We start from the raw sequence: 25,406 nt of genomic DNA, 5'->3' as shown, positions 1-25,406 counted from the left end.
CTACAGTTTGACATGAAAAACACAAAAAGTCCTCTCACCTCAAGTTCAGCTGTCTTACTCCAGAGAAGACTATGTAGGTGAGCTCTGATCCTAATTCTGGAAATGTCCATACCCCAATTTGAGAGACAGCACCATCTGGTGGCGAGATATAACGAGTGTGACAACCAACCCGTGTGACAACCAGCCCTGTTCTCCCCTATTACACTGGACCTTAAATTATAATGTTTAGTTTCATGTAGTACCTTACAGTTAGCTTGTTTGTTATCAATAAACAGGCCAAACATGTCTTAGCAGTGAGCATGTGTGAATGTGTCATGTCCATGTTCATGTTCAGACATACTAATCTCTGATCTCATGACGCTGCACATACAGAATGAGAAATAATCTCCCCTCTAATCAAATGAAGCTTTTCTCCGGTGAATGGTTTTACAGCTCCTCCTGCTTGGCCTGGATCATGTCTTGTTGGTTTTTTTTAAAACTTGAGTTCAAAGTTTTTAACCTCTGTGCGTCTTGACTGTGTGAGTCCTCAGGTTGGACCTGTGTGTCCGATGTTTAGTCGGTCTCATTTGTGTTCCAGATTCCCCCTCGTCTGTGGTAAACAAACAGCTGGGATCCATGACTCTTGATGAACAGCAGGGTGCGTCCCCCCCCTTTCCCCCACAACACCCCCCCCCCCCACCCCCCACCCTGCTACTAGCTGTGTCGTCTTCACCCTCCCTCACAAAAACAAAAACAGAAAGAGATTCTCTTTGGGATGCACCGATGGGACTTTTTCGGTCATGATGTCAGTGCTTGGGCGTTTGGTATTAACAAGTGCAAATCAGATAGTAGTGTTTAGTAGTTAACATCTCTGCCTCACAGGAAAGTGATCCTTTCTCATGCGTAAGGCAACATCAGACTTGACTTGTGAATCACTTTGCTAATTTTGTAAAACAAACTCAGCAAATGCGCGGACATAAAGAGAAGCCAGGGAACATGTTGGCACGGCAAATAAGAAACACCTCCAAGCAGCTGACACTTTTGCTCCCTCTGCCATCCTCCAGTCAAAGTGGTCGCTCAGCTGGCTGCTGATGTTAAACACAGATTTATATTTAATAGAATGGCCCAGTATGACCCGATTGATCCAACGACTTGAGTCAGTATTGGACCTGTGTCTCAGTATAGGGTCGGTGCATCCCTGCTGTGTCCAATAGTTCCTCACAGTCTGACTTCCATTGCTTTAATGTCTCCTGTCTCTCTTTGTTTGCACTCTGTTCCAATCATCCTCCAGTCCTTGATAAAGAGAATAAATCTGTCTTACCCTAGAATCCACAGTGTGTAATTACAATGTAATAATCAGGTCATAGCACAGTATTAACAATTACATTATACTACACAAAATAGGATAACAAATACCTAATAGGGGAAGTTTGCGTCAGGCAGTAGTGTAAAGGGACTTGATGTGTGACTTGATGCATCATAAAAACAAACACTAGATAATACTGGATAATGATGTGGAAACATATTATAGCAAGTCATCAAAAATATTTCCAAATAGTGTAGTGATAATGGTAAAAATTGCAGTTTAATAACAGGTAAAGTGCTTACCAGATGTATTTACATGAAGTCATATGTTTTATTGAGGGAGATAATTAGAGTACAAGTCTAATACAGGCCTGATAGTTCCACCACTGTAACAGCTACTTGAGGTGTAAGATTATCGGGGGCTTTGACTTCTGTCTGTCTTGTGTCCTGGTGTGTTTGTGTCTCGTTGCTGTGGCTGGTGATCGTCCTCACGTCTGTAACACCGTGTGCCCCCACTGTCTGCTTTATTGATGTCTGCTGCATGTTCCCATTACCGTTGGGTGTTGTTACCCAACAGGAAGATGATGCAACAGAAGTTTGCATGTTTCCTGTGTGCTCTAACACCACTAATATCATGCTGTGAACAACAAGGAGTTATACTCTGAGCTAAAACTTATAATCAGACTGATTGGATCGAACAGAACAGATTATAACGCTCTCCATTTCTTTTCCCATGTGTCTTTCTCTCTCTCCTCTCAGGAGCAGCAGAAGCTGCAAGTTCCTCTACTGATCAGCCTGTTTCTGTACAAGTCAGCAGCATTGCTCCTACCACCTCCACCTCCATCTCCACCTCCTCCATGCCCAGCACCAGTCGGTCCAGTGCAGCAGAGCCAGTCCTCAGCCTGCACTACAGCTCAGAGGGAACCACCACCAGCACCATCAAGCTGGACTTTACAGATGAGTGGTGAGTTAGGTGCAGTCATAAAATGCTTCTTGTTCACTTTTTAAATACTGTATTCAGTTCAGTAGCTCTTTGCTAAAGAGTAGTATTTGGTTTAACCTTTGGAATATATAAATGCATATAATTTAGTATATTTTCTGGTTCCTCTGGGATTTTTTTCGTTTGTCAAACAATCATTTTTCAAAATCCTGATTAGTTGCTAAATTGCTTTAATAATTATTCGCAAATAACATTATATTTAATGGCATGTTACTTTGCATTTAAAAACCATATTAACAATGTAAAGTGATTTTCACCTGAGACTTGATTTGAGAATTGAATTAATGCAATGAAATGTACTTTATATTCTTGACTTTTAGATTTATTATTCAAATAAATTCTGCACTGCTACACCTGTAATAATAATAATAACTAGGATTCCCTAGGTGGAAGAATAATAATAACCCTTAGGGTTGCAATAGGGCCTTTGCCCCCAGCGGTGCTCGGGCCCTAATAATGATGATGATGATGATGATGATGATGATGATGATGATGATGATGATGATGATGATGAAGGTGAAGATGAAGATAATGATGATGGGTCTAAGCGCCCCATATGCAGAGGCTAGAGTCGTTGTCGCAGGGGTCTCCTGCATGTCTTCCCCAACTCTCTACTCCCCACAGTTCCTGTCTATCTTCAGCTGTCCTATAAAATAAAGGCCAAAAATATAACTTTAAAAAAACAATAATAATAATAATAATAATAATAATAACTTTATTTATATAGCGCTTTTCAAAACAAATTACAAAGCACTTTACAAACAATTTTAAAAAGCAGTAGGCAGTAGTTAAGAGCATGTCATTATCCAGCAGAAGTAATAAAACAAGGAACAAAGCAATAAACCATAAAATCAATCAAAAGCAAGTCTAAAATATTGAGTTTTTAAAAGCAACTTAATAGACAACAGTGTGTCTGCTTCCCTGATATCCTCTGGCAGGTCATCCCACAGCTTAGGGGCACGAACAGAAAATTCTCAATCACCCTTTGTTTTTCTGTTTGAGCGTGGAATAGTTACTAAAGACCTACCGGAGGATCTGAGGTTACATGATGGCTTGTAGGGATTCAAGAGGTCAGCAATGTAGTCTGGAGCTGACCCCCTACAAGCTTAAAATGTATGGCCCCAAACCAAAAATTAAGGATGGGAGACAGCTTCAAAGTGCTTATTCTGTGAGAAAAGGTGTTTGTTTTTTTCTAAAGAATTAGAGAATAATGCAGGAGTGCATGTACAACGATTTATTTTCATCAACTGGTCTGTTATGATTTGGGGACTCCAAAACAGTGCTCTGCCTGCCTGCTCAAAGTGCTTCAGTGATGCTTTAAATCTGTTTAACTCAAAGTGTATATCACTTTTGACATGATAGCTGAGCCCTCTGTGAGGGTTTTAAAGTGAAATGCGCCAATCAGAGTGGTTTCATTATTTCATATCACTGCAATAGAAGGAAGCAGGAAGACACTGCTGCAGCTTAACTACAGTGTGCCAAGAGGGACACGATTGCATGCAATTAACACATAAATCAAGTTATAATAAAGCCCTAAAAGTGATACACCATGCAGCCAAACCCTGAGAGACATGTAGCACTCAGTCACTGTTCTATCTTCCTCATCAGGAGCAGCAGCACATCCAGCTCTCTGGGCAGCGGAGGACCCAAAACATCAGAGACTGTGACTGTACAGAGCAAAGAGAGTGTGTCTACAGAGACTTCAGTGTCAGAGCAAGGTGAGTCCTGCTGTAGGAGAGTAAGTATGCTTCCCCTCTGACAGCTCGCCACACTGACAGCTGGGCTTGGTTTGTTGTGGTCATTAATGCAAAGTGCTGCTTCTATAACCATTGATGTGTAACTGACAGGAAAGCTGCTGGACAATACTGCAAATGACATACATTTAAGATACTGAGGTTAACGTTTTAGACTAAAAACATTAACATTATCTGTTTATGGATTTTATTTAATAATACAACTGAGAGTTAAGGATAACAAATGATATTCCACTCCTGTTTCAGGACTCAAACGTACGTTAGTATGCTCTTGGTTAAACTGGGTTTTACAAAGACATTTCTTCTCTTCTCAGCCCATTGATTTTTCAGGGTCATGTGTTCTCCAGGTCAAGGTAAACAACAATAAAAGCAGTAATGTTGCCCTGAAGAGGCTGCAGGGCCATCTTATATTGACAGCACTGCTGCACACATGGAAAATTACACAGAAGAAAGATGCATTTTACAAACATTTGAAAACAAGCTGATCAATGCAGCACATCTACTTTGTTTACATCTTGATCAGCAGTGTTAATTTTGGCAGCTACTTTAGATTTAGTCTTAGTCTTAGTCTTGAGATGAAAATGCCTGTTAATTTTAGTCACATTTTAGTCTTTTCAGCCCTTTATTCTCTTGACTCACAGAAAAGTCTGTATTGTACATTTATGACGGTCCTTGAATGCACCTGCAGTGACAGGCGCACTGGACAGACATTCAGTTCACGCCACTCTGAAATGCATCTGCATCTTTGATGAGTAGGAGTTGATCAAAACTTACTGAAGGTGTCTGATGTATCACCAAACTGGATTAAATCAAGCTCTAGACACGGAGCTTTTTATGGTAATAGCGGCAAAAACAGCAAACATCAAATATTAAACAGACGTCCCCCGGTTGTGTCTTTGTATTAATGCACACCGGGGGTAAAAATCTTCAATGAAGATGAGACAGATGCATGGAGGTGAGGAGAGCTGGGCCATAAAGCACACCTGCTGCAGGTAGAGACCAAGCTAACACTGCGCCCCTCAGATAATAACTCAGCCTGTCACAGGAAGGCATCACTTTTATTTCTAAAGATTAGACGCACAACGGGGGAAACATGGATCTTGAATGCCTGACAGTCCGCCAATAATGTTTTCGTCTCGTCATCGTCTCAACAAAATCCGAACATATTTTTGTCAGAGTTTTTATTACCTGTGATGCACTCTAGCTCGTCATAGTCTCATTTTCATCTTGAAAAAATGAATCGTTGACGAACATTTCTTGTCATAATTTCTTTAACGAAATTAACACTGTTGATCAGGTATTAAGTTACAGGTTAACAAACCTACTGATATTTATATTTTGTTCCAGCTCGCCAAGAGTCTTCAGGGCCAAAGAGTGTGCCTGCCACCTCCACAGAGCCACCCTGTGACGCTTCCTGCTCCAGTGCTCAAAGCAGCTCGTCAACTCAGGCCCCAGCAGCGAGCTCCTCGGGAGGCAGCAGCACCGCAGCAGCTTCATCACAAGAGAGGAGCCAGTCTGAAGGTACAGAGGACACCTCAGGGGGCTGCAGGAGAGCGGAGCCCACAGCCAGGGAGGAGGAAGGAGGGGAGGGCCAGAGCCAGAGCCAGAGCCAGCCTGCACGAGCACACCAGGACTCTGATGACAGCGATGATGATCCCATTCTCATCCCATCAGCCAGGTTCAGAGGACAGGGACAAAGGTACGTTAAACACCCGGCATCATCATCATCTTCTTTTTAAAGCAGGTTTTATCTTCAAATTACACTCCTTTTTGAAATATGACTTAGACAGGATGGGTGCTGGGATTTTTTTTCTTGTGATGACTGTTTCACTACAAATATAGATTTAATTCCAGAGGATCTGCTGTAGGAGATAGGATGATCAGGTAATGATTTCTTGCACTGGTCACTTAAAGCATCTAACCTGTCAGGTGTGTGATGTGAAGCTGAGAAACAACACTTCATGATGTGTGTAGAATGAAAACAACAGGGTGTGTTTGGACTCACTCATAGAGAACTAACACTCACACAGCTTACTGTAGATTTGGAGTGACTTGCATGTGAGTACTCACTCCACAGCAAGTGTGAGAAACGGCATTAAGCTGCATTTTGAGGATTGTGAACGGAAAGGAAATGGAGACGATGGACAAACTGTGAAAAAAGAAATGTGCATGAGATCCGGATGGAAAGGAGACAAAGATTTTACTTCTGAATTTTGATTGTACACAAGCTCAGTATGTCTGGTTTAATTTTGCGACACTTCTGCCATATCATCAACGAAAAGGGTTTGACAAAAAAACGTGAGACCTGTGATCAGTTTTATTGTTTGCCGTGCCTGCTCTCTTTTGCTTTGGGTTGACTTGATGATACCAGCATCAATTTCACTTAAGATTTAAAGCATGAGGTTCATGAGCATCAGTGACAGCATGGCCTTGTGTCTTTTGTTTTCATTTCGCAAGGGCCTCATAATCACATGTGCTGGATTTCTTTCATATCACAGGCGCTCAGCAGCCGCTCGGATCCAGGAGCTGTTTCGCAGGAGGAAAGAGAGGAGGGAGATGGAGGAGAGCGAGACGCAGAATATCAGGAGACCTTCAGTCAAAATGGTCTACAAGGGCCATCGCAACTCAAGGACAATGGTACAGCTCAGACATATACACTGTATCACTCAAGGGACCTTAGGAACTAACCTACTGGGCCGAACTGATTGACTTAGAGACAAATTTGTCATTCGGTCACCTTGGAGAAGCAAGGATGGATACCACATAAGTGTTGGTGTGTTGAGGACAAAGCTGGAGAATGGTGCTAGCTAATCATAAGCACAGGAAACAGGGTGATTACAAGCCTGAGCCTGCCAACCTCTCTGAAGTTCACAAACATACGTTACGGTTTGTGTAATTTGCTCACAAAAAGATTTTCCTGGCAAACACACAGGTGCAGTGAACTCTTGAAGTCCTGTTATCACTGTCAATCATGGTGTTATATTTCATTTTTAACAACAACAAATTAAACTCATTTTCTTCTTACCATACATAGATCAGTATGGTAAAAATGTATTATAATGGAAAAAATGTATTTGACATGTATTATACTTACAGTCATATATACTCTATTAACATGGAGAATGCAGAGTTTGTAACCTATACTGCAGCCAGTCAATAGGGGGAGCTCTAAACCTTTTGCACCTCAGCTGTCATGTCGTCTATATACATTTTTGGACCGCAGGAACCTTGACCCGGAACTAGGGACTTTACCCCTCTACCCAGGGGTAGATAATCTCCCCCCTGAAAAGCCCCTGCTTGGGGGGTAGTACTTTTCAAAGGTCCTGGGACTTTCGGTTGAACGTTACGGTGTTTGTGGAGTTTACACAGTTGTTGAAACACAGAGGGAGTTCCTGGAAATGCATACTAGTTCAGTTTTTTATTAAGATTTCAAAATAGGATTCAATATAATTTTTTTTCTCCATACGTCACTGGCCTGATTTGCACAATCTACCCAGGAGTTCAGCCCGTGGTCGAAACACAGACAATAATGGGGGCACAGGAACCTTTTAGTTCCGGGGAAAGTAGTTCTGGGGGCTAAAAGACCCCGGAACTCTTGGTCGAAATGCACCTTATATTTTGCTGCGGTGTTTTGGTCCGGTAACATGCAGCCTGCGTTTGAGTCAGGTTTAGCTTGCCTGCTAAGGAGGGCAAAATGTCCTGCTAATGTAATCAATGATACTTGGGTTTTAAAAAAGATAGAGTTATGAGTCAGCAGAAGATGATGAAACTAATGGTACAAGGAAAATTTTAAAATGTAGCTTGTGATTTTCTGAAATGCACCATATGAGATTTGTGTCAGTCTTCTTGTCTTACTATAAGAGAAAGAGCACATAACCTTGTCTCCCAAAATGTCAAACTATTCCATCTTTTGGAGCATGATGCAGAAGTTTATAGTTATTGTTTTTTTCATCTTTACTGTGCAGATAAAGGAGTCCTGTTTTTGGGGCAACAACTTTGTGATGAGTGGCTCAGACTGTGGTCACATCTTCATCTGGGACAGACACACGGGGGAGCACCTCATGCTGCTGGAAGCTGACAACCATGTAGTGAACTGTCTGCAGCCACACCCCTACGACCCCAGTGAGTCTGCCCCCCCCCCTCCAGCTTCAATGAGCAAATGATGTGATGATGTTCCCCTGTTTATTAATGTACTGTTTCTCCTCTGGTCTATTTTAGTTCTAGCTTCTTCAGGGATAGACTATGACATCAAGATTTGGTCACCACTCGAACAGTCGCCATCTTTCAACAGAGTCCTCGCCAATGAGGTATGGCATCATGGGATTGATTCAGTGGGTGATTTTGGTTCCTTAAAAATATACCAGGACACAAAAACAGGACACCACACAGCAGCAACAACCATCATAACTACTTAACCCCACATAAAGGAACTGTTCATTTGTAAGAATATGGTGTTTAGTAAACCTTTCTATTAGGGATGTACATTTTAAGTATTTTATGTGATCGATTTTTGGAAATGTTCAATTGTTATAATCAATTATTGCTTAATCAATTAAAAAAAGATTATTATTCTTATGTGAAAAACAAGGCCAAATACATTTGTTTTTCCCCAAAATTGTATTTTCTACAGCAACAAAATGCACATAACTGACGGTATTGAATACGTGTACATGTTTAACACTGAATATCAATGATCAGGCTCATTAAAATATTCTCCGCGGACATAATCTTATAAAGTGAAGGCTCATAATACTAACAGAAACGTACTTCAGACTCACAGTGTCCAGTTTTCTGTCTACTCGTTCTTATTGAGAAAAATAAACGTGTGTATTCGATCAGGTGTCAGCCAGGACCGCAACCGGTTCATAATAAGTCAGGTGGCAGAAAAGCGGCTCTGATGTTGCTGTTCTGTAAACATTGCGTAGTGTACTAGCAATTCCCAACAGTCTGTTGGCTTTGTATCTAAAGGTGGGGAAATGTCCTGTTTAAAGTTATCAACCTTCAGGTCCGTGTCGTTGTTGGCAGCAGTTGTGTATTGACCCTCTTTAAAAAGTGGAGACCTGAAGCAGAAGTCTCCGCTGAGTGCAACACCTTTAACAGCTGAATCATGGAAACATGCTTTAAACTTAAAACACCTCCCTGATAGATGAGTCTAAGATGAGATCACATGATGTTCGCTCCACGTGACGGAAAATAGAAAACAAAAATGCTTGTTTCGAGTAATTTCTTAACAATCAATTAATCGATAATCTATTTATTGTGTACACACCCTGCTTTCTATATAAACAATACTACTCTAGCATGGGCTCAACTTTCATATTAACAGGATAGTGTACAAAGTATTTCTCTCCTAGCAAGTGACGGTGTTTTGCTAAAATTTGGGACCCTTCCTGAGACTGTTTTTGTAAAAGTTAGATTTTATACAGCCACTGTTTACAGGTAATTCAAAATAATAACAAATAACTTTTACTGAAGCTCAGAGGGGATAGAGCTTTTTCTATTGCTGCTCCTAAATTATGGAATGAGCTTCCCCACATTAGACAAGGCTCCTCACTGTCCAGTTTTAAAACTCGTCTATAAACCCATCTTTATTCTTTGGCTTTCAACCCTTCATGAGACTCTGCTCCTGTTTTAGTGTTTTTTGGTTTGTTTTTATTTATTGTTTCTATTGTTTTATTGTTTTATTATCCTGTGTTTTAACTGTTATATACCTGAGTTGTTTGTCTATTTATGTACAGCACTCTGTTTTGGCTGTGGTCGTTTTTAAAGTGCTTTATAAATAAAGTTGAGTTAAGTTACGACATTGATAGAACCCTAACAAATGATCATCTTTTCTCACTGTCTACCTGTAATTTTTTAGATGACATGTCTTCTATTCTTTCTCACACATTTTCTCCTCTCCTGTCTTCCTCTTCTTCTGTCAAGGTAATAACTCGAAACGAGCTGATGCTCGAGGAAACCAGAAATACAATCACAGTCCCGGCCTCGTTCATGCTCCGAATGTTGGCCTCCCTCAATCACATCAGATCAGGTAACCCACAGGTTCACTTCTATCTTTGTAGAAGACCTCAAACACATATGAAGTAACACTAATGTATAAATCTAATATGTTGTTATTGGTGTTTTTTTTATTCTCGTAGATCGAATAGAAGGTGATCGCTCTGAAGGTTCGGGCCAGGAAAACGAGGACGAGCAGTAGTCTGCTGGCATTTTGTTTTAAAGAAGACATTATTTCTTTTTGCTGTATAGCACTTGGAAAAAAAACCTGAGATTTGTACAAGTATAGTGTAGAATACTTCCTTTTGAAAAATTAGTGTTATTTCTAGCCCCCTTGTGTTTTTTAAGACAACTTTCTTACTGATGTTTCTGTATGAGGATAAACTACATCTGTGTGAATGGAAAAAGCAAGGACGTCAGTATATATATATATACATATATATATATATATATATTAAGTGTGAGAATAATGGCGGCTTGTGTGCAAGGATGTTAAGTGCAATATTATTTTGTTAGGAGAAAGTGAGCTTTGATCAGTGTTAACGTGTGATATTATGAATTTGTAGCACAAAGCTAAGAGATGTGGATGTGCTGCTTAGGGCAGTTGGGCATGTTAACGAGGACTTTAAGTAAAACATGCTTTGAGGATGCTTTAATTTTATCATGGAGGAAAGAAAACGGGACAAAGCTGTGGTTTCTCTCCTCAAAGGAACTTGTCAACAAGTTATAATCTTTACAGAACAGTGGAAAAAAATAAAGCTATGGCATCTCACAGATGTCTGCACTTGAGCTTGAAAGATACAAGTTTGAGGAGTCTGTGCATCAAGACAACAAATTCACTGAAAATCACTGCAGAAATAAAAAACAAGCTGTACTATGTGCGCTGGTTCTTTCAGGTCTTGCCAATAGAGAGCGTACATGACATTGCAGAAACAGGAAGCACCTAAAATAAAGGATGGTGCATGTACTTTTTTATAACTAGCTTCAGTGTTCAAGTGTGAGGTGATTCTAAGCTTAATGACTCTATTTATACCCTGATTTGCTTAATTTCCTTTGACTTAGATTATATCTGATGCATCTGCTGCAATATAAACCAACTGATCCATAAAACTTTGTTTACAGTTTTTCTCAGTCGCTTTGGTACATTTCTCAGATCAGAATTGAAATTCTCAAAACTACTTGTTCAATCTTCACATCATTGCGTCACTTGTGCACATCAAAATAGCATTTTCTCATTTCTTTGAACAAGTTGCAAATGCTTTGGTACATCCATGCAAATTATTATGTTTAATTCTCTGCTGTTTCCTACATTATCAAGTGCTTATGTCATGTTGATCAAAATGTATTATAATGGGTCTCTGTTGAATAGTCTCAACCTCCACAACATTTAGGCATTAGTTCATCGCACAAGTCTTCACATGCAGAATGGTCGAACATGTTGTCAGAATATGTCAGTCATATTTCTGTACATTTCCATCAGACTTTTTTTCTAAATCTGTCCTGAATTGGTAAATTGCTCCCAGGTGAATCTTGACTTTCTCTAACGAAGGGAAATGTGTGAAGCATGAGATCAACCAATGATCAACCAGTTTACTGACATAGCTCAAAGGTGTATCTCATGAACCATCAACTGGCAAGTATATATATAGCTGGAGCACAACACAATGTTACAATGTCTGACAATGTAAGGACAAGGAATTGGACTGGGTTAACAACCAGAGAGAAGAAGAAGAAGAAGAAGAAGAAGAGGAGTGAGGCTGCATGGTGGAGAAGTCGGGAGGCAGAACAGAGGAAGAGGCAGAGGACATATACGCGTTCCTGATGAGATAAGAGCCACAATACACTAAGGTGTGACTTACAATTTACAATAACTGTCATCAAAACTTTAGCCATAGTTTACATCAGAACATCCCTCCAGACTCCACTGTTATATTGACAACATGACTATAAGTAATTTGACTGTCTTATCCGTACACAATGACACAAGGACTTGTCATTCTGATGGCACTGACATGTTCATTGACACAGATATTTACCTTTGAGAGATGAACTAAGGATTTTGAGAAAGATACTGGCTTTTGCTGGTAATCCATGGTGTTTTGCTATTTGTACGAATTGTTTTGAGAAATGCACTTACTGTTTTGCAAATGTTGAGGATGATTCGAGAAATGTACCAAAGCGACTGAGAAAAACTGTAAGATGGGAGGAAGATAGAGGAGCAGAGATGAGACAAAGCATGAAAAGAGATAAGTCTTTCAAGGTTTAAGGTTTTCAAATTCAGTGTACAGTAACTGAATACTCAAAAACGGGCAATTCATTTAATTTCTAGAAGTTGAAAGAACAAAAACATGAAGGGTGTATGGTGAGCAGGTGTTCATGCAAAATAGAATCCTGACGGGGCGAGAGAAGACCTCGACGCCATGAATTGCGATCAAAAACGTGTTTGAAGCCTTAAAAATGTATTAAAATAAATACAGACATTTCAGCAGGAAGACATTGCAGGACAGGTCTCTGTAGTTTGGCTCTTCGTCGTAAGTGTACTTACATGATTCATCTTATAATTCACATCAACACCATGTCTAAAAGAAAGCTCAGAAACATTTCTGTAAAAAGTTTTAATAGAAGAATCTTGATACAAAACTTAAATGCAAGTTTTTGTATTTAAAGTGAAAAATCAAGAGGTTACATCACTTCTCGGGCATATAGCTTTTTACTTATAAAAGTTGTACCATTCAATCATAATATGGAGATACGAGGTAAGACTGACGCACCAGAACTGTGCTCTACTTATTACAAAAGACATCATAGTTTGTTTTATGTTATTAAGGTGGAGTGTGTAATCTGAGGTAACGCTCACGTACCTTCGATTATTGACTCAGACACAGTTCAGAGGATACAGACAGGATTTGTCGGCCCCCTCGATATGGAACACTGCTTTCCATTAGTCTGTACCTACTCTCAGAAGTTCATTCTGACCTGGTCCCTTGTGTACATTATTATGAAACTTGGACCCTTGATGCATTTTCATAAATACAACCGTAAAACATATACTCTAACCTTCATGTACTCGTTTGAGTTCAACTAAATGTTTGTTACCTTTGAGAGTCTGCACAAATGCTGACCTAACAGTAACAGCTCTGACATACAGTGAGTGGTTCCTATGAGAACAAGTACACGTTCAAGTGCAATTACTGTAGCAGAGCATTATTAAGATAAGAACACACCTGTGTTTACATCAGGTACCTACACAGTGAAGTATACACATCCCTCTGGAAGTGCCTCAGTGATAGTACAAATATTTGCAGACAGATTCAGGTCAAACGAGGGCTCTGCGACATTTAGTCAAACTTTATCTTTGTAATGTCTCAAAGATGTTCCTATGATGAAGAGAGGATACAAATTTCAAATTAACTTGATTTCCAATATTTATATATATATTCAGAATCGTGATTAGGAGGATATCCCAGCATGCACTGGGGTCAGAATCAAGGCCAAATTCCACCAGATCCGTGTCCGTTCCATCTCCGATCCGTCACGGCACTGGATCTGATAGGTTTCTATTCTAGTCAATGTGTTAACTCCCACTGGATCCGCTCCGTTGCGCTCCGACTGCATCTCTGATCCGGCAGATCGGAACGCAGCGATCAGATACGCAGGACTTCTATTTTTGCCGGATGCCGGAGCACGACGCATCAATTCAGCACAGAGCAGATGGAGCGGGACAGGCAGTCAGGCACCAAAACGAAATAAAAACCTGGTTAATTTTCAGAATAAAACACTCTGTGTTATCACCAGATCGTTTTTAACTTAACTATGAAAACAAAAAGTCATTTTGAGCGGAGGCAGGCCAGGAGTCATCAAGTCAGAAGTTTTCAGAGGACCAGAAAGACAACATGGGCGAGGAGAGGAGGAGGAGAATCCAAGATTCAGTGATTGCCACTGGAAAACCTCGGTCACATGACTCCAGCTGTCCGGCGGTCCTGCTCTGTGCTGCGTTCCAAAAACGCAACCGGTGGGTGTTGACGGACGGGAGCGCACGTAGCCTTACCGCAGCGGATCGGAGACGGGCCGGACACAGATCTGGTGGAAGTCCAGTGTCAGGCTTCAGGCAGGACCAAGCGGCAACCTCCGGTCTCAAACTATGAAGCCCATGTGAAAGCGTTATAAACTGCAGTTCATTGAGAAACCGCTTGAGGCTGGCTGCAGAAACACCAGAAACCACATACACACCAATTCAAAAAAGACGATCTTTGCAGCATTAATAAACATGTTTACAGCCGGGTTCAAAAAATGTCTTGGTTCTACGTAGCTAATCTCTCTATCGGCACACACTGTACGGGGGATGAATTATTTTTCTAACGCGACGGTTCAGAAGATATTAAGATTACGAGTTTTTGCCCAAATAAGGACACGACTGACGTGACTCCCGGACTGGAACACATAGCTGTTGGCTAGGAGGCTCAAACTCCGCCTCTTTACGTCACACTATGCCTGGTTGAGCCCCGCATTTCCAATATGGCTGACGCCATCGATTGGCTTCAAAACAGCGCTAAGGAACAGATGACGTCATGGATACTACGTCCATATTTTATACAGTCTATGGGCAGGACATGAGCCTACAAGTGTTTGCAGTCTTCTGAACATTCTGAATATAAACAACTATATTTCTTTAATACTGCCTCGCCCTCATGTGGCGTATGATAATGAAAATGAAGGAAATAGAATATCAAGTAATAAACAAATAAATCATTGTTGTTACAGTAGTTAAGGCTTCCTATTTGATTACATGAATCCATACAAAAGCTTGGAAAGACACTGATGGTGTGCACTTGGTCAGACATAGTGGAATGAATAATGTGCCACATCCTGTCTCTGAATAATTTCAAGTAAGGAGTACACATATACGGAGGAATAAGGCTTCATTGGCTGCACCACAGAGCGGGACGAGCAGCTCTCTCGAGTGGTCATGTGTGTATTCTGGTATGAATGTGAAACCTCACAGTTCAGTTGAAGTAGCGTTCAGAGCAAGCTGTGTTCAGGCAGGTTTTTCCTCCACATCCTGCTCTTCTTCATCTCTGTCGTCTTTGACGATACCTTCATCGATACTCTCCAGCCTCAGTCTCTGACCGTCCAGGTACCTGGGTCTTGGCGCTGCCCTGGTTGTGAACAGCCCACCCGGTAAAGTCAGACCCTCCCCAAACATGGTGAGCTTAGCGTCACTCTCAATGGCCTTTGCCAGACAGGAGGCGAAGGTGTCGAGGGATTTGTGGACTTCCGCGTGGACTTGAACGGAGGACGTGTTGATGTTTTCAGCTGAGGAGAAAAGACAGATACCGGATCATTTGGATGCCTGCAGAACAAATGCTACAGTAAACACACCTTTTGTTTACTTCTTTTTAGCTTGGTGACCACAAACTCTAAGTGAGTAAGAGGTAAATACTCTGCCCTTTAATCTTTCATGGAACTGGGGAACAACAAATACCTTTGGATTGCTCCACCTGGTCTTCAAAGGTGACCGAGCTCCTCCTCTTCACCGACAGATTCCCGCTGAGCTGTGAATGGCTGCAGCCATCTGTGGAGAAGTTATCCAGCAGCATCACATCTGTGCCTGCGTGGGTAACATCAGAAAGAGAAAACATGTGGAGTTTAAAGAGCAATAACTCACAACAAAGTCAAAATGTAAAAGCAGGAATCAACTTCTAATATCTCAAAAGTTCAGGTTTGTATTACCAAGACATTACTTGTCCTTCTTGTGTCATACTGAACTGAAAACATGAGCTGTGATTCAGGAATGTGAGGCTGACTGTTACAATACCATGGGAGTATGATGCAACAGAGTCAGTAAAGACCATCTGTCAGCCTCTCAACCCTCGTGTTTACAGGCCCCATGAATCACCTAATCTCCATCTTATGTTCAAGCTAAGATCAACAGTTAGTTATTTAGAACAGGAAACAACTTGTGCTGGTATAAAAACCACTGCTTGTTAGTCATGACTCCAAAACACTTAAGAAATGCTTCATCTATAAGTCAACTATCAGACATGTTTGGTTGTTAAATGTACCTGACAGATGGCAGCTTTTTACAACCTCTAAAACAGGATAAATTACCTTTTTAAGTCATTATGAACAGAATACTTCTCATTGTGAACTATGTAAAAGAAGATGTAACTTCTGACGCAAGGTCAATCAACCAATCAATCAATCTTTATTGATATTAGGGATGGACCGATTATCGACCGGGCCGATTATCGGTGCATCGGCCTTTTTTTAAAAATCCGACGGCCGATAAGAGATCAATTTAAAACTGGGTTATTTTGGCTCTGATGCAGCCGCACCTCTCTGTCTGCTGTCACTACTCTGTCTCCAGCATTGTCCCACCCACAGCACTATCTGATTGTTCACACGCAGAGCCACGGCACGGGTAACAGGCAATCAGCCAATAAGAAACTGCAGGGAGAAATGGAACGCAAGCTAGGCCACCGTTTCTGCAGACGGTGTCATTTCTGCCAAGTTATTCAGCAAATTTTGAAAGATTCCAACACGAGCCCTCACTTCTGTTTTGGTGTACGCTCCACTTGGATTTTTTCAGCACTTTAATTTGCCGCCAGAAAGTCAGTTAGTTTTTGCACTATTTACTGCTGCAACACACACTTGGTCTTCTGCAGCAGTCAGATTTATCTAATGAAAATTTGTAGTTATGAATCTGACACTTAGCTGTGTTATTTGTTTATTTGTCGTGTTTTTGTGACTTTACTGTCTTATTGTTTGTTGATTCTGTTAACAGGAAAGACCAGGAAAAGAGGTGCAAAAATCTCCTTCCCCCAAAAGCCAAGCCATTAAAGCCACTTTTAAAACACCTATATTAAGACATCATCCATTGCTTATACATTCTATGGATGTGACCCATGTTCTTGGACAAAAGCTAAATGACAAGTTAGAACACTGCTAAGACAATGTACTAAGACGAGTGATGAGTATAATTATATAATTAGTGTACCATAAAGATTTGAGACGCTTTGAGGAAGCATTCTTCCTCACTCTTTCATCTTCCTGTGTGCAACACTTACATGAGTCCTGAGTGAAACTGAAGCCTGTGTCTCCTGTACTGCTCCCTGGGGCCAGCAGGTGACCTCCACCAGCCAGCATGGCTGTCAGGTGAGGGGACATACCCAAGTCTGAAAGAACACAGGTAAGCTCCCATCATACATCGTACAATACATGAGACCAAAACTACACAGGAATGAAGATGTAAACAGGCAGTATTTATATATATATAATTGTTATATGTATATTGTTTTAATATCCTGGATACTAGCACTGTACCTACCTGCTTGTGTACAATTGTTATGTCTATATTCAAAAGTGTTAAATTCAGATCTGTGAATGAATACAGTGCAAATAGAAAGCACATACTTTGATATCTCCACATAAGAACATTAGAGAACAGACACAGAGCCACTGCTGCTCTCTCACCTGTGATTCTGTTTGAGATGCTGAAAAGGCGGGACGTCCTTTGCCGCGTAGCAAAAGACTCTCTGTAATAGCGATCCCCGAAACACATCCCCAGCAGCTCCTTCCTCACAGTTTTATTCCATAGGCCGTAGATGAGGGGGTGGCACACAGCGCTGCAGAAAGACAGCCATGCAACCAGAGTCTCCAGTCCCTGAGACACACTCCCTTGTCCCCACAAAGCCTCCGTGCACACCACCCCAACATACGGCCCCCAGGTGATGAGGAAGGTGCCGATCACCACTAAGATGGTGACGAAGGCCTTGCACTGACTTCCTGCATACACGAGGCTCCGTCTGCTTCCATTTGAGGAAGTTGAGGTGCTGGAGTTTTTGCGTCCATTTCTCTGAGCTCCATTGTCGTCTTGAGCCACGACGACAGTCCCACAGTGAACTTTCCTGGCCTTCATACGGGCAACTCGGAAAATGACACCGTAACAGGCCAGCATGACGAAGAACGGTGGGAGGGTACACCAGGTGACCCAGAAGACTGTGTAGCTCGGCTCTCTGTGCCAAGACGCCACACAGGTCCACTTAAAGCAGTCAAACTCAAAAGAGGACCAGCCGAACAGAGGAGGCAGACAGCCCAACAGGGAGTGTAACCACACATAGGCGATGACAACAACTGCCCGGTTCCCAGTGATCTTCATGGGGTAGATCATCGGGTAAAGCACAGCGTAGTACCTGTTGGGGGGAAAAAAGAGAAACGTCATGAGGAACTCGTGCAGAAAGGAAACTCAACAAAGCACCCAGAGGAGACCTCAGGTCCAAGTACCACAGAGACGGCTCAGATTTGAGTGAGTGATACAGCAGCTAAAAGCTGCACTTTATCCGCCCGAACAATGCTGTGAAGTGTTTTGCTGAAAAACTGCAAACAGAGCAGAAAACGAGAGGCTTGGCCGGAGAACAAAAACATGCACTGTAATCAAAAGTCCCAGAAGGTGCCGAGGGTAATTAGAAGAGCAGTGAGAACAGAGAGGACTGTATGCTGCAGGACTCATATACAGTAGATCTTAGCTGCAGACATTTACACTCCTTTGTGATCCCTGACAATAGGAAAACATTATAACCAGAGCAGTACTCCATGTGAGATCCAATCAAGCTAAAGTGCATCTACTTAACTTGGTGTAATGAACAATATTTACATTATGAATATATTTGTTGGTCGTTTTCGATCCATAAATGGACCAAACTCCAATTCAAAGTTTCCCAGAGCCAAAGGGAGCCGTGTCAAATTTCTTGCTCAGTAGAACTAACAACCAAAGACGAAACAACATTTTCCGTTTATAACTTTCAGAGCGATGTTAAGACAGAGAAATCTGAAATAACTGATCAAAGTAAAACAAAGCAAACACATTCTTTGACTTACAAGGCAAAGTTCAGTACGCAGGATTAGCTGTATCTTTGAAGGCTTAATTCTAAAAATAGTAATCAACTGGAAATAATCTTTGCCCCACAGCGCATGAATGATGCATTCATGTCAGTAAACATTTAAGGTTACTTTGTGTCAGCCCGTCTAATGCTTGTCACTTGAGCGAGGAAAAACTCTCAGCTGGATCGGTGAGCAAATTGTATTTACAAGGTTACATACTGACCTTAAAGGGAAACACACCAGAAAGTACACTTCACAAGTTTAAGAGCCTGAACAGAAGATACTCAAACAGAATTGATCTAATAAAGTAAATATGGCCTCTATTTGTTGACTTCACACACACTTATTAGTTTCAGGCACAAAAATGAACTATTTTTGTTAATCAATGAGGAATGCCATCACTGCACAACATCATAAAAATAGTGTATATTTGGCTAATTTTGTTCATATAAACAACTCCAGAAAATCTCATACTGGAGTCCCTCACCCCCCCTCCAAAAAGAAGGAACCTAAGGCGGTCTTATGTTTGAAATATTTGCTATTACTACAGATACTCCATCCATCCATCCATTATCTTGACCGCTTATCCCGTTAGGGGTCACGGGGGGCTGGAGCCTATCCCAGCTGGCTTCGGGCGGAAGGCAGGGTACACCCTGGACAGGTCGCCAACCTATCACAGGGCTAACACAGAGAGACAGACAACCATTCATGCACACACACACACCTACGGGGCAATTTAGAGTGATCAATCAACCTGAGCATGTTTTTGGATTGTGGGAGGAAGCCGGAGAACCCGGAGAGAACCCAAAAAAAAAATACTCTCATCCTGATGTCCATTGAGGACGTCGTTTTAATAATATACAATTAGAACAGCTTTATCTGTGCTTGATGAATAAAAGACAACGTCCCATGAAATTAGAAATATTCCATTCACCGACCTTGCTGATCAGCCAGGACCAGTTTTCAATTCAATTTCACTTTACAAGTATCATGGAGCCTATACTTCTAACTCTGTATGGTAGCAAGCAGGGGCGATTCTAGGATCAGATGTTTAGGGGTGCTGAGCTAGGCAAGATAGATTTCACCGTTTTGTACATTTTAATGCAATTTAATTCCCACATTTGTAAAAGAAAAGTATAATACTTTTTGGGAAAGTCTGTGACTAATCCATCAAATCTAATAAAGGTTATTTAAATGCTGAGCCACAGAAAAAGAGAAATGGAAAAGAAACATATGGTAACCCTAATTTCTGGGGAAAGACAACTCATTTTGATACAGCAGCTCCTCAACATATACATAAACAGTATGTATATTTCTGGAGTAAACCAGCCCCCTATAGTTTATTTAACCTTTATTTAACCAGGTGAGTTAATTGAGAACCAAATCTCATTAACAATAACGACCTGGGCAAGAAACAAAAATACCCAAAATTGACATTTGAGTTATTTTTTGGACTTTCATTTGAAATGCAATGCACAACATGTAAAACGCGGTGCAGCTGCTGTATTTTTGTTGTTAAAATATTACTTTTTAACCAAGTACTGTATGGTTTTGAAACTTTTCGAGCTTATTAAAAAGGACATACAGTAAAAAAAAAAAATTCAAATTTCTCAAAATTTAGGGGTGCTGGGATTCAATTTAGAGGTGCTTCAGCAACCCCAAAAATGGGCTAGAAACGCCTATGGTACCAAGCATTGGTTCCATCTGTAGTAAAACATTTTAAAGCTGTTGACATTTTGCTAGCAGTGAGTAACCTTACATTCGTTTTTATCATCCCACTGTTGTTATTTCTTTATTAAGTAGTCGATCGATATTGGCATCAACACTGTCAAACCACTATTGAAGAATTTAACTAACACGCTTTTATCGATCATCTATGTATCTACATATTTATCTCAGTAAACTGGTTAAGTTTGTAAAACAAGTGGCTACATCTTGGGAAAGGTATTTGTCCTGATTCCTGACCCACTTAACCACAATGGAACAATTATGATCAATTTAAGGAGTTGAAACCGCCTTTACAGCAACGCCGTGCCTAACAACCACGATCCGACACCATTTGCCTGTGATTAGCTGCTGTAGCTGTGCTGTTTTAGTGCTTTGCTTCAGGGTGTGTGCACAAATGTAACAATAAGGTCACTGCTGCATTGAAATTCTATTTGAAGTTTCATTATACCAATGTAACACGGGGAGTTGTCCTGTGGTGATCCTTCAAAAAAAAATGATCACATAGATCTGATATTTCCCCTCAGCCTAACAAAGCAGCTTTCAGCTCATTGTTTTGACTTTACGGCCCATGATTCAGCTGTGTTGAGTTACCCCTATCAACTTTGTTGAATGTGAAAATAAATAATTAGTTGTACGGTTCCTCCTCAGCACATAAGAGAAAACAGACAAAGTTGGCAACTTGCTGACGGGTATGCTGGAACATTAATCAGCTGAATAGGTACATTCTTTGCTCAGAAGTTGGTGGAGACCAAAAACAGAGTTGAATTTGGACTTTTGCTTTGTTCTGTATCTGCTAGCTGTGTTGATCATATGAAAGAAACAATGTAAATACTAGGAATGGGCGATATTATCAGCCCTCCGATATTATCGGCCGATATTGACTTAAAAATCTAATATCGGGAATTATCGGTATCAGGTTTTTATAGCCGGTGTTTGTTCGGTAGGCTTTAGCAATTCCGTATAACAACAACAACAACAACACGCTAGACTCGGGGGTTGCTAACCGTGGCTAACAAGCTTGCTCGCCCGGTGCATGAGATGTCCGTGGTTTGGAACTCTTTCCAAGTGTCACCTACGAATCGTAAATTTGCAAGACTGCAAACCGTTGGTTATGCAAAGAGGAAACAAGGCGTCTTCCTTTAATACATCAAATTTGATCTCCCATCTCAAGAAGAATCTTTCTTGTTTTTATTTGCACTATTTTGAGAGAGCAGGGCGATGGATCCCAGTTTATAATTTAATGATTGTATTATTTGCCAAGTTAAGGCCATTTCCTCATTCATTGAACTTGGAATAAAATAGGACTATCTTTGTTCACTACTCTGGACTGAAGATATGCATCTTCCTTGTTTTGATATTGTCTGTAGTATTTGAGGCAAAAATTTTCTCTTTAAAATCTCTAAAAAATAATAAATATGGCAGTACCATGTTGGCACTTTTTCCCATAACTTAAGTTGAAGTTGTTCTCTTATTTTGCACAAACAGTGTGTACATTTGGAAAGCCATGTTGCATTCATGTATGCATCCAGTAGGGCACAATACAATTAGGCATAATGTGTTGATTTCACAATAGGAGATATGTTATGTTGTTACCAAACAGTTTTGGTGTAAAAAGCCTGTATATTTCGATATCGGGTGACATCGGTATCGGAAATTAAGAGTTGGACAATATCAGAATATCGGATATCGGCAGAAAAGCCAATATCGAGCATCCCTTGTAAATATATATAAAAAAAGAAAAAAGATGCAATTCAGTCAAATTCTAATCATTTTTCCACACATGACTATACAAGAATTATTCAAGTGCTTATTGTTGCAATCATAATCCGGCACTAACCTGTCAATGGCAATAGCCCCGAGGGTGAGCATGCTGGCAGAACTGATGAGCAGGTAGAGCAGAGCAGTAAAGTTACACCACACCACCCCAAACACCCACTCTCTCTTTGCCGAGCTCACGGCCACAAACGGCAGCACCAGCATGGACAGCAGCAGGTTGGAGAAGGTCAGACTGAACACAAACTTGTTGCTGGGTGTGAGCAAGTAAGGCCTGCGATAGAGGGTTACCACGATCAAGAGGTTCCCCAAGCAGGCCAGGAGTGTGATGGTCACGATGGAGATGGACTCCAAGGCAGCCAGACCCTCTCCATTCCCCAATGCGGTGCAGTTCCTACTGGTGTTCATGGTGAGAGGCTGGGCCATGGGACACTTGAAGGACTGTTGGGAGACTGTTTCAGGAAAGACGTGATTTAGTAGCACATTACAAAGAATTCTAATTCCATTTTATTCAATCAGACTTTACTATGTCAGAAATTGTGGAACATGTCAGCCAAAAGTAGTTTCTTTAAGTACCACAGTTTTTCTAATTTTTACTGGACTCCCTTTTAAATATAAACAGCTTTGGTTACATGTTATATTGCAGTTATGGCATTTTACACACAAACATATTAAGTGTGTATAATTGATTTACACTGACTGACCAACATCATGTATCAATGTATCTTTGGGCAGCAACGCAAGCAGGAAAAGTAGTTAAAAAAACACACTTTTTCTACCACTTCCTTAACCATTCAGCGCACACAGAACAGGATGCAGGATCCATTATTTACGAGTTTTACCGTTACACCAGACTACAAAGAATATAGGAGATATTCATACTAATCAGTGGTGGACAGTAACAAAGTAAATTTACTTGAGTACTGTACTTAAGTACATTTTTTGAGTTTCTGTACTTTACTTGAGTATTACTTTTTGAGGAAACTTATTACTTTTACTTCATTACATTCTGAAGACAATTATTGTACTTTTGACTCCACTACATTTCTATCAATGCTCTAGTTACTCACAACTTTTTCTTTGAAGTCAGTCATGAATGTCCTTCTCTTTTCTGAAATCTGATCCCTAAGACAGTAAAATGTGTTTGTGTCGTTCTGTTTGTCTCAGTGGTTTAGTCGTACCTGTATATCGTTTGTCTCCACAGTTGAACGTGGAGCAGACACAGAGCAAATTTCACTCAGATCAGGCAGTTCATATAGAGGTGGTATTGATGGCTATAATTCTCCACACGAGCTCCCATGGTCATATCTTCAACCCGTGTTAGAGGTTTTTGAAATGAAGGATGATATGTATAGTTTGAAATGTTCTCCCTGTTTCCCACTCTGCCCAAACAAAAATGCACTGTCCAACCTGAGAAAGCGTGTTCAGCTAAGGACATTTGTTTCATTCCAGATGAACATTTCAAACTAAGTTGTCTGTGCTTGGAGTAACTTTGTTTCTGTTTTTATTCCATGGTATAGTTTTGGAGATTTCCAGTAATGGTTTCTAAATAAACATAATGTGACAGAATGTACTCCTATGTATTCTTGACTGCACTTGTGTATTTTGAAAATAAAATGTTTTGAGATTTTTTAAGAAATACTTTGAATACTTAAGTATTTTTAAAAGGAAGTATTTCAGTACTTTAACTCTGACAGAGCAACCTTCACTTGTACTGGAGTAATATTTGAACTGGAGTATCCATAATTTGACTTAAGTAATGAAGTTGTGTACTCTGTCCACCACTGAGTAAAAGTAATAAGTTTCCCCCAAAAATAATACTCAAGTAAAGTACAGATACTCAAGTGAATCTACTTTATTACTTTGTTACCACGTTGTATAAAAGCAGCGTTGGTAACTTTCTGATCTTCGTAGTCGAAAAACAATCAGCACACATTGTTGCCACTTTTGATCATTCCGTTAAAGTTACACGGTGAGAGTCAGCTTATGAACAGTTAACTATAATGGCAATTCAACTCTCACCCAAATGAAGGATAATGTTAAGCCTTCTATATCCATAAAGTCCCATGAGGGCGCAGTGCTGTGAATCCCACCTCCGTTAGTTAGCCTAGGTTAGCTGAAACTTTCTCCTATTGTCCCCGAAAAACACATCTAAAACCAGCTCTCTTTACCTGCTCTGCTGCGGCGCTGGGGCTCCACATTTTCTCCCCCTGCAAGGCAAAGCGTCCATCCTGCAAACCCGTTTTACACACTACAACCCAGTTATAGTTGTCTTAGCCTGAAATCCCTCACAAAGTTCCTGAGAATCGTTAAGCTGGGTAATGTTTGTCCCTCCTCAGCCGAATCACATACGGCCAGCTGCGGCTGCTGCAATGGCGTCCTCCTCCTCCCACCTCAGCTCCCTTTCCTCCCCTCGGACTCCCTGAGTGTGTGGGTGGTCGCAGTTTCAGAAGGATTGCCTTGTTTTCATATTGCCATTGTAGCAGCTGGTATCACTACACTGTTTGTAAACGCGTACTGCTTTGGTGACGTTGTTTGTAAAATGTGTCGATTCCCCTGTTATGTAGTTTCAGTTGTAGTGTGTTGTTACATCAGGTCTTTTGTATCAATGTGAACAAAACTCTGTCAATATACTCTAAAATGTCCCTTTGAATACAGCCGACCAGTGTTTATGAATGAATTGCTGCGTAGCGTTGTGTTTATCTGGCTGGACCACCCACAGAGATCAAAGCTTCCCGCACAAACACTTCATCTTCCGTTATCCAATCAAAAAGCCGAGGCAATACCAACTCCAACCAGGAGGTGGCGCACTCCACCTCAGCATTGAAAGACTGTAATGGTCTTTCAGCATATATATTTTTAAACAATATCTTTATTGACTTTCCCATGTACATTGTTCATTGCACGGATATAAATATTACGTTATAATTTTGCACAATACAAAAGTCATTTTTTCTTATTTTCTCCCAAACAATCAAAACACCCCTTCT

The 25,406-nt window shown here is 40.8% G+C and overlaps 2 protein-coding genes across 3 annotated transcripts in view; one reads left to right on the top strand and one right to left on the bottom strand.

The window, feature by feature from the left end:
- Window positions 1–10,912, top strand: part of dcaf6 (ddb1 and cul4 associated factor 6) — a 37,040-nt gene extending 26,128 nt beyond the window's left edge. The window contains exons 11-19 of one of the 2 annotated variants that reach the window (XM_034694475.1): window positions 578–637; window positions 2,044–2,248; window positions 3,893–4,002; window positions 5,386–5,737; window positions 6,537–6,675; window positions 8,004–8,160; window positions 8,257–8,345; window positions 9,964–10,069; window positions 10,179–10,912. In XM_034694475.1, the coding sequence (XP_034550366.1) occupies window positions 578–637; window positions 2,044–2,248; window positions 3,893–4,002; window positions 5,386–5,737; window positions 6,537–6,675; window positions 8,004–8,160; window positions 8,257–8,345; window positions 9,964–10,069; window positions 10,179–10,237 (1,277 nt within the window). In that variant the 3' untranslated portion in view covers window positions 10,238–10,912. The remainder of the gene's footprint in view (window positions 1–577; window positions 638–2,043; window positions 2,249–3,892; window positions 4,003–5,385; window positions 5,738–6,536; window positions 6,676–8,003; window positions 8,161–8,256; window positions 8,346–9,963; window positions 10,070–10,178) is intronic. The other variant, XM_034694476.1, reaches the window with a different exon arrangement.
- A 1,723-nt stretch (window positions 10,913–12,635) lies between these two features.
- Window positions 12,636–25,116, bottom strand: gpr161 (G protein-coupled receptor 161). Its single transcript, XM_034693206.1, has 6 exons — window positions 24,588–25,116; window positions 22,481–22,868; window positions 17,509–18,227; window positions 17,103–17,210; window positions 15,518–15,643; window positions 12,636–15,348 (listed from the first exon to the last, which is right to left on the bottom strand). Exons 2-6 carry the CDS (start codon window positions 22,840–22,842, stop codon window positions 15,071–15,073), a joined length of 1,593 nt encoding a protein of 530 aa, XP_034549097.1. The 5' UTR covers window positions 22,843–22,868; window positions 24,588–25,116; the 3' UTR covers window positions 12,636–15,070.
- Between the last annotated feature and the right edge of the window lie 290 nt (window positions 25,117–25,406).

This window comes from Notolabrus celidotus, chromosome 10 (assembly GCF_009762535.1).
Source record: "Notolabrus celidotus isolate fNotCel1 chromosome 10, fNotCel1.pri, whole genome shotgun sequence".
Taxonomy (NCBI): Eukaryota; Metazoa; Chordata; class Actinopteri; order Labriformes; family Labridae; genus Notolabrus; species Notolabrus celidotus.
Note: the sequence above shows the minus strand (reverse complement) of the source record. Positions and strands in the feature narration are given on the sequence as shown.